General features: G+C 38.7%; 1 protein-coding gene and 1 long non-coding RNA gene across 4 annotated transcripts in view; one reads left to right on the top strand and one right to left on the bottom strand.

Moving 5' to 3' along the window:
- Positions 1–18,386, bottom strand: part of CDK6 (cyclin dependent kinase 6) — a 140,861-nt gene that overhangs the window by 96,523 nt on the left and 25,952 nt on the right. For all 3 annotated transcript variants that reach the window (XM_038174908.2, XM_027450782.3, XM_027450783.3), the window contains exon 3: positions 14,686–14,821. In XM_038174908.2, the coding sequence (XP_038030836.1) occupies positions 14,686–14,821 (136 nt within the window). The remainder of the gene's footprint in view (positions 1–14,685; positions 14,822–18,386) is intronic.
- Positions 6,429–7,939, top strand: LOC140001607 (uncharacterized). The gene is made up of 2 exons (XR_011807010.1): positions 6,429–6,679; positions 7,793–7,939. It is a non-coding gene; the product is annotated as an uncharacterized lncRNA (long non-coding RNA).

The raw sequence follows: 18,386 nt of genomic DNA, 5'->3' as shown, positions 1-18,386 counted from the left end.
ATCAAGAAGTCTAGAAATCCAGTGTAGTAATTCATGGTACTTTAAAGCTGACAAAGAAGATGGCCTCATATCAGGCTTGGCCAAAGCCCAGTGAAGGCACACACATCCATCAGTTTTCAAACATCTGTACTGGCCCCATTGCTTTTTAGTATTTCTGTATTTCCATTCTCCCACACCTATTAGAATCAACAGGACCTTCAGAAAATTGTAGATGATGTTTAAAACAGAAGTCTCAACATGACACCAGACATTGAAATACAGCAAATCGCCTACAGTTAGATGCTCTTATAATAAACACTTAATGATTTTTAGTTAAGATATTAACAGAGAAGAAAGCTAGAAGACAATCCCTTCCTAACCTCTCCAGGGCATACATGATAAATAAAGGTGAGTTGTGCATTTTTTAAAACCCACTTTTCAATAATTTTGTTCTGCTTCTAATGCACTCACATGGCTGAAGTATCATGATGCTCGTCAGTGCTGTACAGTGGCTCAACACTGGGGTCAATTACTGACTGCTAGTCCCAACAGTTCATTTAACTTTGCTTCCTCTGTTGCTCCATATTATAAATTCAGGGATAATGGTTAACTACTTCATGAGTGTTGCAAAGATTAACTGGTTAATGTTTGTTAAGTACTCCAAAAAGAATCCAAAGATTTAGAATTTGCTTTTAGTTATAAAGGTGTAGTAACCTTCAAGAAAACCAAAGATGTACAGAAAAGAAGATTTCTTGGATTTAAGCTATGGGTGGAAATGCTCTTCAAGGAAGAGCCGAAAGGAGACAGTGGAACCAGCTTAATGAGGAGCCTCAACTGAAGAATTGTACATACAGAGTTGCAATAGTTTTACAGCATTTTATGAACTGTCAAAATATTCTCCAGGATGAGGATCTTTGATGCCTTACCACACCTAAGTCAAACATAGTGAAAAACATAATTGTTCTTGGGAGCACTCAGACACTTCAGTTATTCTCCCTATTTACAAAAGCAATTAATTTGCAATTGTATTAACACTAAATTAAAAAATCAATAGCTCTTGAACCAGCAGCTTCACAAGGGGAACAGGCAGGCACTTTATCCTACAGACAAAGTACAGAGAAGAGATTTTGCAAGAGGAGTCAAGCAAGTGCACAAAGCCTTTTGTTTTCACCAAAAGCATGTGTAGCTTCTCATAGCACCAGAAGAGGGGAATGGCTGCTCATTCCCTTCCACTTACAGGGTCTATTACTGTCTCCTTTCTTTTATGACTTCCTACCTTTTTCTTTACTTCATTCTTTCCCCCCTTAATACAACTTGTTGCTCTTTCCTGCCCCATCCCCTGTTCTGACCCTTCTCTTCATGCCTTCACTGCACTCCATTTCACTCAGCCTTTTCCTCTCCTGCACTCATTTTCAGGCTCTGTGGTCCTACTTCATCTGTTTGGGTTGCTGCCTCCCACGGGCAGGTGATTAGCAAGCAAGGTATTTCAGCAGATGCCAGTTATTAGCATGCCTCAGCAGCTCATTGCTGGATTGCAGAACAGCAAATGGTAAACGGCAGTGATGTGCCTGAGGTGTTTGCCCAAAGCATGTCTTTGTTTCTAAAAGGTAGGCTGGTGCTCCCAGGAGTGGCTGCCGTGGTGGGATATGGTCCCACACATCTGCTGAGTCTCTCCAAAGTGCCACAGGCCATAGCCCCTCCAGTTCTGAGAAGACTGACACTGATTTACATTAGCGTAAATTAGTGTAAACCTGGCCTTGTTTTCTTTTGAACACTTGACTGGTTCTTAAAAAAAAGAGACATCTTCATCTCTGGTGACACAAAGAGCAATGAGCCTACTTTGTAATGTTAGCACAACAGACAGCAACTGGCTCTGCTTTGGGGGGTAAGGGTGAAGCTTCAGGCCCTGAGCAACCTAATCTAGTGGGTGGCATTCCTGCCCATGGCAGTGGGGTTGGAACTAGATGTTCTTTGAGGTTCCTTCCAACCCAGGCTGCTCTATGACTGGGGAAGGGGAAGAAAGGTGTAACATGAGTCAGCAGTCTTCCTGGGAGGGGAGAAGATTGCGTCCAATGTTTCACAGGCAGGATATCCTCTCCAAATGCTAAACAGAATAAACTCTAAGCAAAGAGATTTTTCATAAAGAGCTAAAGTTATGGTAGAAGTTAACTTGTAAAAAGAGCTTATCAATGGAACAAACTGCATCCACAAAGCAGTATCTTTTAAAAGCAAAATGTCAGAAAGGATACATGTGACCAATGCAGCTTGTGACAAATGCATCTCCAAACAGTAACTTGTGACAAGCAAAAAAAAAAAAAAAAAAGTATGCTATTGATTACATAAGCTATTTTGGAAAAGAAAAATGCATGCCTTCTTGTGTATCTTCACTGTAACCATTCATGGAAAAGCTATGAGAATAAAGCTAGCTACAACCCAGACAACCTGGAGCACATACACATGTACTTTGCTGAATCAGGCCCTAGAAAGATGTCTTTTGTTTTCCCTATCAACAAAGAAAACATTACAAATCATACAATACAATATCAAACTCCATGTTATTCCAAAAAGACAGTCAATTAAGAAGAAGCAAACTGTGTCTTTAGAAGAACAAATGAGAGAGGCTAGGGATCACTATCAAAGGACTTCTGTTTTCTTTTGTTTATTAAATAGCAACTGTATTATTTACTGCAGCTTTGCAAGCTAGTGAGCAGCTGGGTGTAACACATTTCCATGCTGTGTAACCTCTCCTTATGCTTCGTTAGTCTCCTTATCAGGACCAGAAGAAAAGAAATCTCTCTGTTATGCTTTTCCTGTGGCAAAGGAAAAGACAAGATGATGACTTTCCAGCTCATTTCACTTGTACAACATTCTCATCAATCACCATGGGGTAGGTCTTTGTTATTTTCACTGAAGGACTGTTCTTAGTTTTCTGTCACAATAAAGCGTGACTCCACTAACTAGCAAATCAAGGTTACCTCCAACACATTTGTTAGGGAACGAAATGCAAACATAAGGCTAGAGATACTTCTGAAACATTTTGCAAGGCCCCAGCTTTAGAGACATAAGACTAATTTGAAGTAGGTTTAAATTCTTTTCATTGAAATGAAGGTTAAAGTCTGAAATACTCAGAGCAGTTGAGGTAAGGAAGCTAAACTAACCATTTCATCAAGAACCAAAAGTTTTCTGCTTGTTTTGCGACTTTCTGCTCCAGAAACCAAGCAAAGAAACTGTGGTTTATTTTTATTTTAAACTCACTGTCAAGTATGCATCTCTTTGCAGTTTTGGTTCACTATAGCCCACGCAGCTTGGCCTTTATTCTCCTTTTCCTATGTCTCCAATAAACCCTATAGAGACATCTGTAGGAATTATGTGAGCAAACAAAAAGCAAGAAAGGGATATATTCTGATCCAGGCAAAAGCGTAATCAAAAACGCTTTGTAAGATGGTCTCACGTCCCTTAACTTCACGTTTTTATATGTCTTTTCCTTTTTGGTCTGTGTTGTTTCTCACTGAATGACAGTTATACACAACATACTATTGTAATAACAAGCATATGGCTCAAAGATCACTGTTGAGTTTCTCAAGTCTCAAATTAGACATTTTTATTTAAAATACATGAAAGACATCTGTATACTCTTTCATTAAATGCATTTTACATTTGTAACATCCTACGTATTCTTTTGGAACCATTTCCATTAAAATGCCGAGTTGGGGTTTGGATAGCAAGCATTTCCTTTGTAACATTAAGGGAGGAGTATGTTACTGTCAAAATTTCTCTCTAAAAAGTCCTTGCTAAAATATTTACTCTACTTGTCAGAACAGGAATATCTGAAGTTAATTCCAAATGAAAGAATATTTTAGAATGAATCATAAATTAGATGTTAAAAAAAGGCAACACGCTGCCATTCCAGTGCCCCTTCCCTGCTGTAAAACTGAACGAAAACTGACTCTGCATTTGCATTCATAGAATATTGTAACATTTGGAGCCTTCTGAGATTCCTTAATTGTAGTTATGCAACAGAACTGTCACATCCTAAAACAAAGGACAAAAATTCAGCAGCTGAATTTATTGGCTTGGAAAAGAAATGCTCTTAAAAGATGGATAACATGTCTTGATTATTTTTGGCATTTTAAAGTTACAATGCAATGCTTCCTATTGCATAGATCAAAGAAATTAGACATTTAACAAATATTTAAAAAACCGAATGGTGCTGTTTTTAAAGTCACATATTTAGCAACAGTGAAAAATGTTGAGCAGTAACTTTCTTTGCAATCAATCTGCTCATTTCAATGGGCCCTTTTTGGTATAAGACACTGTTCAACATTAATAAAGATATGGTGCACTGGTGTTTAGGCATTGGTCAGAATGGTAAAAACCAGCTTCTTTTAAATGGGTATTCTCAAGGGTCAAGATTTGCAAAGGCAAATGGGGTAAATTCTGTGGTCAGAACAGTTATGATATTAATAAAACAAGAAACAAGCAAGCCATCGTGTTAAACCTATGATCCTGCAGAGCCCTTTTCCATTACTGAGTGATTTTATTGTGATGACCAACTATGACACACTTTTGTAAATAGTCAGGAGTCTGGTTCCAAAGATTATTGGCTTACACATACATTTTGAGGGAACTTCCTTGATCTGACAAAGCATTTAAATACAAGTAAAATACATGTTTATGACTAATCTGAGACTACAGAAACAACAGTTTCATTTCTTCTTTGCTCTAACTTTGGAATTCATCAGGTCAGTAAAAAAGGATAACAACTGATCCTGCTCTGTTAGCTCCTCCAGTTTGCAGCCTTTCAACCTCACTTCTTCGAAGCTGGAGCAATCTGTTTACATAAAATTAAGCAGAAGCTTAAGTGCTTTGCTGGAGCAGAGCCTCTGCTCCCTTTGGGGTTTCTCTTTTAAGGTCTGAAGTTGAACCAGAAGGCTCAGGTATATATTCCAACATGATTTTAGATGTTTTGTGTATACTGACATAAGTGGTAGTACTATATGGCTCTAACAATAACAGTGAAGTAAAAAGAACCTAAAATACTAGTGTTTATGAGTTTTTGGATAAGGCTTCCAGCTCAAAAATTAAGGACAGATTTTGATCTAGGAGCTTAAGCTTTTGTAATTTGCTCTTTCTTAATTGCAAACTGTTCATGCTTTACTTGAAAACAAATGAAAGGCTGTTTGCTAACTGATGCTAATAGTATTGCACCACACTCACTCCTGGAATAACCTTAAGAAGCCAACAGCTACACCACAGAAGGATTTGACCCATAGTCCGGCTCTGGAGCACCGACATTGGCAAATATTACAAAACCACATCTGCTTTATTAAAACTACAAATAAATTAATCATTTTAATCCCCAAATATTTTCCCTTGCTGTCTCACAAAGAGCAAACACCAAACAGTATTTCTGTTATTTCACTTGTGTTTCCATTCTTAATTTTCTGTCTTCTGGCAGCTGTTTGCGAACTTACTAATAATGTGTGTCTTTGTTTGGGCTTCTTAAAAAGAAGGATATTCTCAAAATGGAAGAAAGCTCATTTGATTTCACTTTGAAACCTGAGAAAACTGTAACATGAACCACACGCTGATTACAGAGCACTGATACATAAAGGAAGCAGTTGTGTAAATGTGTGAAGTGTGGCTTTGGTAGGGGGGTGAGCAGAACAGAGGACTAGCACAATTTTAGTCAAATAATGCTGGTGTAGGGTATGATTATCATGACTCATGTTTGACATGGTATTGTGTAAAGGTCAGCCAAAAAGGACAACCTATTATGGTGGGCACTGTACAGTCTAGGGTTTTCATACAGTCTCTTCCATTAAAAGCTCACAAATAAAATGGACAAGACAGACCCCAGGTGGAGAAACAGTGTGACAGTTCCATGATATTATTTCTTAATGGCAGTAGAGTCAGTTACGAGGGGAGAAGGGAAATGCAATGGAAAGTGATGGAGATAAAAGATGTGGAGGGAGGGAAAGAACAAAGAAGTGTTATACAGCGTAAATACAGGGTGAACATGAGGTGAAAAAATGAAGGATGGAAGGAGGAAAGGACTAGAAAATGTGATTAGCATGGGCAGAGAACATCAAGTTGAAACCAACAGAAGTTCTTTGAGTGTCAGGAGCTTTGGATTTAGTCACTTCAGCAGCTGGATGTAGCTGGCTGACAGCAGCGGCTGGTGCTTCTCTGCAGTTTTGTCCCCGAGGGCCACAGGATGGAAAGCAGAGGGAGGAACTGTGTCTGTTCCAGGACCTGAAGAGGCAAGTTGAACAGGAGGTCTCAATAGGTCTCTGGTCCCACACGAGTAGGAGGGAGAGGTGCAGTCTCAGCTGGGACCAATTTTATTCCCTCCCTAATGCAACAGCCCTCATGCATCTCAGCTGTACATGATGGTGAGCTGGAACAGAGGCCTGTGGGGTAGGCTCTGGGAATCAGCAGGTGTATGTGGATATCTGTGTCTGTGTATGTATACATGTGTGTGTATGCATATGTGTGTGTGCAGCTTGCCTTTATGTGTATACATACAAGTACAGTACACTCTGAAGTACTTCCCAAGCACAGGAGTGGGGCCACCCCTTCTGTGTTCTTGTATTGTACTTTTAACTCTTCTCTAAACACCTGGGTTGCTCATTCTGGACTCGTCTGGCCCACGGCTATTTTTGGATCATGAACTTCCTACATGGTAGAGTGACAATCAGTGAGTTTCCCTTTCCTCTTCTCCCAGTTGCTGAAATAGCAACATTTTTTGCTGCATGTATATTAAGGGGCTCGTACAATAATTACATATGCACATATGTGTTTATGCAACTATATATATATGCCTATGTGTATGAATAATTAAAAAAATCTTAAGGCTAATTTTAAGTTCTACATGGGAAAATAGCCCCCCCCCCCCAAAAAAAAAAAAATCCCTGACAGTATGGGACTTTATTTTCTGGCATAAGCTAAATACATCTGTCATGGAGGAAGAGAAATGAACATGACATATCTTGAGTGAATCAGTGTGCCATTAAAGTAACATGCTTAATTTTTACTGTTTGATACAATAACCTGCCTACTCACTGGCATAAAAGCAGTGCATGCAGTTAGTGCAGGAGTATTAAATTTCTCTTGGGTGGAAAAGAGAGTTTTGTTTTATTACTGTATTATTGTTTTATAAATATAAATATAAAATCGTTTTATTACTATATTATTTTCTGCTAGCTAAGAATTGTCTGTGGCCACCTTCTGAATCTTTATTTTGCACCACAGCTGTATATTTGCCATGAATAAATATAGATACTTTGCGGATATCCTAGTACTGAGAATCTGAGCTGCAATAACTTGGGTTCTCTGAGATGGGAGAGGTATTCTATAGCAATGCTGCTAGTCCCAGATCAGCTGAGTTCAACGATTAGATTCTGGGGTTCAACAAGTAAATAAAATGTCAGTCGGGTTTCCCAAATACCTACCTCATCACAATTTGTGCCATTCTGTCTCCTCTTCCCCAGTGCTGCCTGCTTGTTTTGGGGCGAGGTATAATTTTGTGCGTATGCAGAACATAAGGCCCTGATCTCCTGCTAGTGAGAAACTACTATTAAGAAAATGATTCTTATCTACACTGCACAAATCAATAATAGTTCTTTGAACGTCTCCTCTCTATCTCACATCTGCTGCAGTATGACCTTCAAATTACTTGTCAAAAGTAACATATGGCTTGCAAGCAATATCTAGAACATGGATAAATCTGAACATTTCAGTCTATTGTTCTGCTGCTGCTTTAAGCACACTGTGGGCTGCAACAGCTTTCCCTTAATTACTTTAACTGTAGCATCTCATCTTTGATGAAGAGGAAGACTCTGAAAACACGAGTGACGCTTCTGCTGATCACCGAGGCAGAAATTACTTGCAGAGCAAGTTGCGACCACACAACACCGCAACGAGACAAAGGAAAGCATCTCGAAAATCCTCCCCGCTCCTAGGAACTGCCATTGGCTCGCTGCGGAACAGAACGGCACTGTCTGTGACACGCTGCCTGGCAGCCTAGCCCCACTTTTACATCTGCTTGAGCATTATTCCTACCACGTGCTCCCTTTCTTTCTTTCAGTGTCATCAAAGCATTTCACACAGCAGTCACTACCACATTGATGTTCCAATAGCAAAAACCCAATGTCACTAATAATCCAAGAGCATCTCAAGGAAATCCAGAACAGAAGACGCATAAGCTTTTCCTTCCTTCCTTCCTTCCTTCCTTCCTTCCTTCCTTCCTTCCTTCCTTCCTTCCTTCCTTCCTTCCTTCCTTCCTTCCTTCCTTCCTTCCTTCCTTCCTTCCTTCCTTCCTTCCTTCCTTCCTTCCTTCCTTCCTTCCTTCCTTCCTTCCTTCCTTCCTTCCTTTTCTTTTTTCATCACATCAAAGTGCAGCTCTGCAATATTAATAGGAATTAAATGAGCTGATAGCAACATTTTACTTCCAGGGCCCGTAATGCTGTAATTCTGCAATGACTGCATTAGAAATGCTCTTCTACCAAAGACTGACTCTCCATCCCTTACCACAATTTAGAATCTCTACAATGTCTTAATTCCCTTTGACTTCCTGAATAAAGATGATTTCTTGCCCTCCCCATGTGTGGAAAACAATGGAGCCCCCCCGGCTTCCTTCTGACTTCAAAGGAGGATGCATCCCTTAGAGCCACAATGGACCACGCTGCTGCCTTGAGAGTTGGGACCATAAAAGAAAAGTAGGTTGAGATGTCTATTTAGAGAGTCCTTGACAGACGTCTTTTCAGTGACAGAATTTGTAATTGTGCCATTGTTTTGAGAGACTAAAATTATTACTTCAGGCAGGTTGCTTTCATGCATTATGCTACAATGTTGCTTGACTGCTTTCCAAACTGGAACAACTGAAAAAATGTGAAGCGCTCCAATGATTTTAAATCACTCTGCTCAGGACAGGGTGATTTAGAATTATTGGAGTGCCTCGCATTTTTGTGAGCTCTCAGTTTGCAAGCAATGGAGGTCTGGGCAGTCTTGGGCTACAGCTTTACAAAAAAACAACTACACCCTACCATCATTTTGAAAATGTATGGATTTGAATTTGGAAGTGGTAGGGATTTGGAGATATTTAATCCCACGATCATTAAAATCTGTGGCAGTAAATTGGTCCAGGTGAAGGAAGTAACTGTACAGACACAACATTAACTTTCAAAACATCCTGTGCTGAGCAGTTTCTTCATATTCAAGTCATGACTCCACCGAGCACCTTGGTCAGCCTGTACATTGCCCCCTCTACCACTGCACTAAAGATGTGGCTGTGTCCCGACATACAGCAGCAGTATGGGAAAGAAATGACAGTGCCTGTAAGAGCAACCACCACCACCATTTGGAGAACATCCTCTTTTTAAGGTGTAGTTCCTTCAGAGCTGCCACATGTGCAGGGCACCTGCTCTCTCTCTTGCTACCCTTCCATGCAGCAGCCCAACCCCTGACAGTAGGATAACAGAGAAAAAAATAAAAGATTTAACCAATGGTAACAACACAGCTCAGTCACTTTGTTTTCCATTTATTTATAGTGATGATTCTTTAACTCATAATATGGCTTCAGAACAAAATTTGCTGGAAAATACCGCACAAAGAACAAGATCCTTAGCAGCCATAAACTGCCATTGTTTCACTGGAGCTAATGGATTTACACCTCTCTGCATCAGCTGGGGATCTGATCCATTATTTCTGGGCTCTCAAGTCCTCACTAAGCTTTGCTTTTTTCTTTTCTACAAAAATACTTGTGGGAAAAAATTATGAACAGCTCTTCCCTTAGTATATTCATTATTAATTTTTGTAAGCTCTTTTTCAGTGCAGCTACGCATAAAGGAGTGACTTTTAATTTAGATGTTGTAAAACACAGCCTCGCTCTGAAGAGTGTCAGCACTGGCGAATCTGTTTTCCTGGAATACCTTGTGCTGTTTTCAGAATTGCACGATTGTGTGACATCTGCTGCACATCTCATACGTGATCAACTGAGGAGGTACAACTGTGGCAGATGGCTGATGACTCACCTCACAACACCGAACGCTGGTTTGCTTTCTGAGAAGTAACATCTTCATATTAATATTCTAAGAGCCCTGCAAAGACGTGACCAGCCCACCTGGTTTGCTAGCAGGTAACGTAAGTTAAAGGAAGTGCACAGGGATGTAACAGCAACTTCTGTTCCAAGACATAAAACTGACTGAGTTAATATTTTAAATTTTGATTTATAGGCTACTATCAGATAAATCCACAAAAGGAAATGGGGTTCACTGCTGTATGGTCGGAGTAGCATCTAAATAGCAAAATCTGGATATCTGAATCAGACAGAGACCTAGGCTTCCTGTGCGAAGGAGAAACAGAAAAACAATATCCACAAATGCCATTCAGTTGAGTGAGGAATCAGTAAACACCAGAGGAAAGGATACACATTAAATCCTGTTCTGTCCCTGTTCCAGGCTGCCCTGTTCCAGGCTGTGGTGAATGACATGGCGATTCTTAGACCACAGAGGAAGGTAGATCATCCCCTGGTCTTCTAGCACCCCACAATAGATGATGTATGCGCTTGCTATACCAGAGACCTTTGTTCTGTTCCCTTATCTGCTGACTGTCAGATTGAAAGCATACACAGCCCAGTTAGCATGTGTAATTCTGATGAATTATAAGAAAACTATTACAAGCCACCTTTTTACTTACAATGACATTAGCTAGTAAAGTTAGCTTTGTTCACTACTAAAATCAAAAAGAAACTTGTTAACACTTTGTTATCCTCTCTCATTCGAACAGATTCCTTGGCAAGATGGCTGGAGAAAACTCCAGTAAGCTATTCCTAAAACACCTAACTCTATATACCAAATCATCACATCTACATAGCAATTTAAAGTTCTGTATTGTTATATACATTGCAGTAGGTTAGGTACGCCAGGCTTAACTGCACATACTTCAATTAATTTGCATGCCCGTGATTTCCATACTAAAAATGTAACTAGGGATATAAAAACCACACCTATATCCAAATTCTTTGGGATCCAAAACACATAGCAGCCTTGCAAGCATTGTATCAAAATGTGATCATCCAGCTTAAACACGCTTCAGTCTCAAAGACTAACACATCATAATGCTCTAGTGGCCTGTTAACCTTTGAAAAAATAAATAAAAAGATCTCCGTTCTGTGGCAGAGATGTGTCATTCCCATTTCCACAAGCCTTATGTCAACTAACAAAACTTCCTAATGAGCCAAATCTCTCTCAACTGCTAATGGCATTAACATTACCAAAGACCTATGCATGACTAACAGATGTGTCCTAAGGAAACTGAACTCATACCTTCCATTTCCAAAGAAACTGACCTGAAATTAAAGAGTATCCCAGGAAGGAAAGAGGAGAGAATGAGAAGAGAGGAGAGGCTAGGAGAGGAGAAGCTAAGGGAGAGGAGAGGAGAGGAGAGGAGAGGAGAGGAGAGGAGAGGAGAGGAGAGGAGAGGAGAGGAGAGGAGAGGAGAGGAGAGGAGAGGAGAGGAGAGGAGAGGAGAGGAGAGGAGAGGAGAGGAGAGGAGAGGAGAGGAGAGGAGAGGAGAGGAGAGGAGAGGAGAGGAGAGGAGAGGAGAGGAGAGGAGAGGAGAGGAGAGGAGAGGAGAGGAGAGGAGAGGAGAGGAGAGGAGAGGAGAGGAGAGGAGAGGAGAGGAGAGGAGAGGAGAGGAGAGGAGAGGAGAGGAGAGGAGGAAGGTGTTGTCATTGCTGATTCTGATTCATCCCATATAGAACAAATATTAATTAGGTCTAATATGGGAAGCAGGACTATAATCCAGGATTTACAGAGACATATTAATTAGTTTAAAGGCTCGAACATAGTTCTCTTTCAAAGCTGAGTGCCACGTCCACAAGCGTTTGGGATCACATTGTCCCTCTCTCTAGAACACTCCATTATAGAAAAATTGAAGTACCTCATTAGAAAAGATTTAGAATACCTTCTTCTAGAATAATGTATAACTCAGATAGATAGATAGATAGATATCTATATATCTAGATATAGATCAATAGATATATTCCTAAAATATCCTCTGGGTGACTCCTGCTGAAGGGATACAGACATTGGAAAGACATTGCTGAGCAGCATTAGGACAAAAGAGTCGGGTATGTTTAAATGATCTATGTGGTTACCTTCTCTGAATTGCTACAGTCTGACTACTATCTTCTAAACATAAAAGAAATTGTTAAAGTGGCACTGTTGTCACTTATATTCCTTGACAGTTAGTAACAAAAAAAAACAGAATGCCCCAAACCAACAAAAGCAGAGTCTCCCACCCTCAAATGGTATGTAATGGTAATAGTTAACTCACAGAGAAAGGATCTTCTGTGACTGATACTTCTCTCATAGTAATTTTATGTCTTTCAAGTTCCGCTAATAACTGTTAAGTTTACACCATGGTGCCAAAGAGGTATATTAGATCCTTCAACTCCAGCTATCCAGAGCTTACTCAGCTCATTTGGTACCTCTGTGCTGCTGACACATACAGAACTTTAACAGATGGTCTTACAATACTGGCAGTTGTTTTGTACTGTGCTAGTGGTAAGGGGAAATACTCTACACAAATTGTCTGCGATTCTGGAAAATAAATGAAGTACAAATCCATATTAACCTCAAAAGCCAAACTATAAAAAGTCAGATTAGTCATTTAACGATGTATGTTCTCTGGGTTAAATGCTCTGTTACTGCAAAATGGTAATATTTCCCTGCAGCCAAGAGAACTATGCTTTGCCTCAGTGTCCACCAGAAACATCCATAAAGACATTATCATTAGAAAGGTATCGAAACGCATTAGGAATAAGTCCTGAGAACTTCCCTCATGTCATCAATCCTCAGAGACTATCAGCAAAAGTACCTCCATAAACTGTGTGTTTTCAGGATAAGGTACATAAATAGTAAAGTAACAAGGTCCAATTTAATTCAACTGGATCTCTTTTTAAATTCCTGTCCTAAACATAATTCAAGAAATGACACAACAACAGAATAACATTTGATTTTCCAAAGTAAAACCAACACTTTCCTTCACAAGCATAGAACTGCCATGAAATGCACATTTGTGCATACATATTACAATCTACTAGTGTGAATTTAAAATGGGATTTTAGAAAATTGGAAGCATTTCAATCCAGTGCTCACCTCTTCTGATCGCTTCACGTGAAACATAGCTTGGAAGATATTTCAAAGAAATTTCAGAGGCTTGGTCATTTATTTCCCATCTATTTTAATATATTTAGTAAGACAGGATGTCAGTTACCTTTTATGTTATTGTTACCATGTTAGGTACTTTGATATACAGATTCCTTCCATCAAAGCCCTAGGAGGCTGTAGAACCCTAGAAGTGTTAACATAAAAGAGCCCTTCAAATGCAAGAGGTACATTCCAGTCTTCTGCTAGGACTGAATATAGGTTGTATCCATTTTTTCAAAAAAAATTTTTTTTTGTATCCACTCAGGGTGGCTTAAAAAATAAAGTTGCTGGAACTGGCTGATGTTATACATTTGTGACTTTGATACAAGTTAAAAGATCTTTATCAGTGTTATGTCTCATTTTTTACAGAAAGATCAAACAACTCCTAAGTTTGAAGCTGTTAACAAAAAATATTAAAACAACTAAATTTCAGATAGGTTTTTATGTTTTCTTTTCTTGTCTTTTCCTCCCCCAGGACTTTTGCCAGACTAAGAAGACACAACATACCTCCAGAAAGTACTTATACAAATGCAAGGCAATCCTTCTCTGAAAGCATAAATTAGCTCTCATCATGAAAAAGAAAAATCAAAAGAATTGTTAGGTAGGTAATCAAAATGTAGGAACGTCAATCCCTCTGCTTCTTTTTCCAGGCCTAAACATTTTGTCAAACATTTCAAGCTATGATCCTTGGTGTAGCACTTCACTGTGAAATTCCCAGGAGAGGAGCTGGAATACATGCGTTAGTACCAGTAATACAAGCACTTCCTATCTTGGGAAGAGGTTCTCCCTTACAGATGCAGAGTATGAGATGACATGATGGAAAACTTTGTGACCATGTTTCCAGTTCCTGAGAGACTTTCTGTTTTCTACAACTGGTCATGCTACCCCCTTCCTTGAGCACTTCCTCTGTCCTCTGCAGAGAATGAGCTCAAGCACCCTCCCAGCAAGTCGATGGTGAACATCTCCTGCTCTTAGATGTATAGATACCTTTCTAGTCAGAGGGACATGCAAGGGAAGGACTGTCTTGGGGAAACAGAAAGCAAAGAGAATGGAGTAGGAGCACAGAATTTATCTTATTAATTCTAGCAATATCCAGCACTCTATCAGCCACCTTCTAGGGAAAGTTAAAGCAGTATTGGACTAAACAGTAATGCAATGATCTGCCCATAGCTGTGAGCAAAGATCATTCTTAATGATTTGAGATGCTACATTTGGTAGGACTGCAGTAAAATGGGAGAGAGTCAGGGGATTTAAAAATCTAAAAGAGAAAAAAACAAGTACAACATTACTACAAAGAGAATACTTCAGTTAGTGAATACAGATTGCTGCATTGCAACTCATGTCCCAGGCTGGGTTTTACTCACTTTTGGTATGATAAAATCCTACACCACTAAAATGCAGTTTGCCTGAGTAAGGTCTTTATGATTTATTTCTGTGTCCTTCCTATCTTATATTTTCTGAAAGAGTATCCAGCATCTTTCTTCTGAAATACCTTTATAGTTTCAGTAGGCACTCCAGGCTCTGGAACTTTATCCAAGTAAGTAGTCAAGTCTTGGTCCACATGTTCAAACACCAATGTTAACTTGGTCTCTCTGTCTGTTCGTGACACGGTGCACACATCAAACAACCTGAGAGAAGACAAAGAAAAGAGGAGGTAAGTATAAGGAACCAGTATAGACATACCTTGCAGGTCACAAAGGTCTATTTAAATTTCTTATAGCATAGAGAATGAAAAAAAAATACTTTCCAAAGGTAGAGCAAAGAGCTCTTGATTCATCAGATAACTATTGATACATTGATAATATCATCTCTCTCTTTCATGTGTGTATTCTAAAATAGGATTAAGTAGTAAGAATCATCAGTTCATCAAAGTAAAATAATTACATGAAAAGAAAATATTTTGTTGACAGAGCAACTGAAGTTAACACAGAAAATGACTTGATATTTATCCACAGTCTATCCTGCATCAACCACATGGCTTTTCAAAAACCAGTATGAGTAACATTTCTGAGGAGAAGAAAAAAAGATACAGGGTGCTTACATGCACCTTGATTTTCTTTCCACATCACTATCATGTTCACCTTTACCTCTGTTCAGAAGTAAATCTTCTTTGGTGGAAACAGAATTTTTGTGTTGACTACTGTAAGTTTTCAGAAGCAAGGAATACCTTCAGAGTCAGGATACAGTTTGGAAAAAAAGCTTTATCTACAAAATGCCACAGCTAAGAAATCCTTCATCACTTTCCATCATCCTTTTACTGGAATTTCTTTATCATTTTAACTTGTTGCACAACATCAAATTCAAGCTCATTTCCAAAGCTCCTCATAATGTCACATTCCTATCTGATTAGCTTATTTTCTATTGTTTTCTCTTTTTAATTAGGATTTCTCTCATCTTCTATGCTTCCTCTACCATACTGTTTTTTTTATCTTTTGCACAAATGCCTGCCCATCCTTCAGTGCTTCTCACCTATAGTCATACCAGCGACCATCATTTTTATTACCCTTCTTCAAGTCCTGCTTCTACAAAATCACAATAAGAAATCCTGTCCCCTGCTCACATGCTTTACTAATGTGTGCATTCAGTTAGTTTTAAAACTGTACAGATCAGACTGCCTCTCCCTCTGAAGTGAGGCAGAAAATCAATTGTTACTTTTACTAAGTGACAGTAGATTTAAACAAATATACAAATATATACAGTTATTGAGAAAAAAAAAAAAGTAGATACAGTTAAACTGAAGAACCTATCATTGACAACAAGTCAAAAGTAATGATTTGTTACTGCTCTGTTAACGCTACCACTTATTTTGGTCAACATGATAGCAGCTACATTGTTTTATTATATGCATCTTTTATTCTCTTAGAATAAATGCTTGCTTACTTTGTGGAAAGTGCAGGATTTCTGATAATTTTATCAAGTAATATTTTTGTTCTTTGTCCTAGGACTAAGGACTTTCTATGCAGGATCTGGAGACAAAACAGATCACACACAAAGCCTTGGGAGTCACTGCTTTTAAAATAGGTCATCTGAAAAACAGACGAGGTAAATGTTTTGTACTGAGTTTTTACTTCTTACCTTAAATATCAAAATATTTCACAAGGCAATGGAAGATAAGAATTGGCGTAGCTATCTGTGAAGACTGTAACCAAAATTTAAGACAGCATTACGCTCACTTGAAATGGTACAGATTTAACATGTTACAATTCTGGACCCATTTTAAAAGCATTTCCTAAATAACCTTTGGACAGACACTTAAAAATTGTTTATTAGCCACCATGTTTTGAAAAGGGATGCATGTACATTCCTTTTAGCTTGAAGAATCTTTTCAGTGAGTAATAATTTGGGAACTAGAGTTAAAGGATATGAAGAGACCGTCACCCTACGTCTTTTTAAAAAATGTTATCTGTGCTTAATCTGTAATCATCGTATGAACAAATATTTACTAAATGATTATGGGAAACTAGTGACTGCAACAGCACATTTCTCATAAACAGAAATAGTATTCTCTTTGTGATTCTCTTAATGAGGCACGTATGGAAGGTAGATGCCCTGTACACAGTAAATCAGTTTTGTGAAAAGTCGCAAGTCTTCCTGAAAAGTTACATTTGTTGGTATTTGGCTGGAGGTTAATAATCTGTAATATATTTATATAAATCAATGTGGAATGTAGCCGGACTGCCTATAACCCCAACACATGCAAATAGAGAGGAGCCAGACAGGTCTGAACATCTGAACATAAACACTGGAAAATATTTCCAACTGTATGATTCCTTTGTGTTGACCTACATTTACCTAAAAATGTTCTAAAACACCTCTTTTGCCAGGTATTTAATACACTGGCAAAATTACCTTTGAACTATAACAGAATTATAATTCAGTAAAAAGGGGAAAAAAAAAAAGATTTCACTGTACAGAATATAGAAGCAAAATGTATCTTCCAACTCACTGCAGAAGGAAATGCTGATTCTGTGTTTAATTCTTCTGTGTCGGGCTCATTTTGGTTCTGGCATTTACTGGCATAGCAAAATTAGGAACTCTAAGGAGTACAATCTTAGTCAGCTATTACTGAGTAATAATACTATCACCGAGTAATAATATATTTCCCTTTTTTATACCTTTTATGTGAAACTCTAAATGCTCTACTGTTAATAATAGAAACTCCAGATCCTGCACCAGGCTGGGTGGAAGCACATCATGTTTACTCATAGAAAACACAGCTGCTGCCTTAGAAAGATAATAATTTAAAGCACAGCTTATATGAATCTGCAGTATTACAAAAAGGCAACATCTGGCATTGCCTGTGCAATTTGGGAAATAGATTGAGAAAGACACAGCCTCTTCACCTGATAGCGTCCATAGGGATAAAACTACCTTTCATGAATTATATTCTTTTACATCCACTGTAGAAAATCATTCACAGAGTTGCCTCCTTTAGTTAGGCATACCCCTGCTGTCTACACTATCCATCTTTTAGGTCATTTCCTCTTGACTCTCTGTACGTGACGGGACAGTTTTGGATGTCATTGCCTCTCAGGCAACAGCCAAAGACCTTTTATTTAAAGAGTTACGATGTGGACACTGTCCTAAGTGAAGTAAATGTACCTCAATTAATACAGGATTTCCATACTGAACACTTTGTAAACACAAGCCCAGCCCTTCTATTGTACTTAGAAAAGAAACGATTGAATTATTTGATTAAAGTAAGATCCGCTATGGGAAATCCTGCAAGTATTTAACAAGATGTTTGGCTGGAAGTCATACACTGCCTGATGCATCGATCTGAACTAGCACATTGTTCAACAGACACTGACTGACTACCTGTGTTTTAATGCATTTTTTCAAGTTAATTGTACTCAAGTAAAAAAGCATACCAGCTACAAATCTGTGTCTATTTTATTTCATATGCCTTGCACCTAGAGGATCTTACTATAACCAGAGTACCTTCCTGCCTACAAAAGGCTCTTCTAGAAAACTTGATGATGCGTCTTGAAGTCTGTTGTTTCTTACGACATGTAATCTGACAAATGCAATCTTAGTTCATCTTTATTTTATAGTATGCGGTCCGAATGTCAAGTTTTTTCAGCAGAAAACAGGTGGTGTTCCAGTTTCTTTGAAAACACTGCATATATTCTGACCCATACTAATCTGCAGTTTCTAGAAAGTCCTTCAGATTACATGTTGTAAGAAACAACA

Source organism: Anas platyrhynchos, chromosome 2 (genome assembly GCF_047663525.1).
Source record: "Anas platyrhynchos isolate ZD024472 breed Pekin duck chromosome 2, IASCAAS_PekinDuck_T2T, whole genome shotgun sequence".
NCBI classification, from domain to species: domain Eukaryota; kingdom Metazoa; phylum Chordata; class Aves; order Anseriformes; family Anatidae; genus Anas; species Anas platyrhynchos.
The sequence above is the reverse complement of the archived record's forward strand: the minus strand, read 5'-3'. Positions and strand labels throughout refer to the sequence as shown.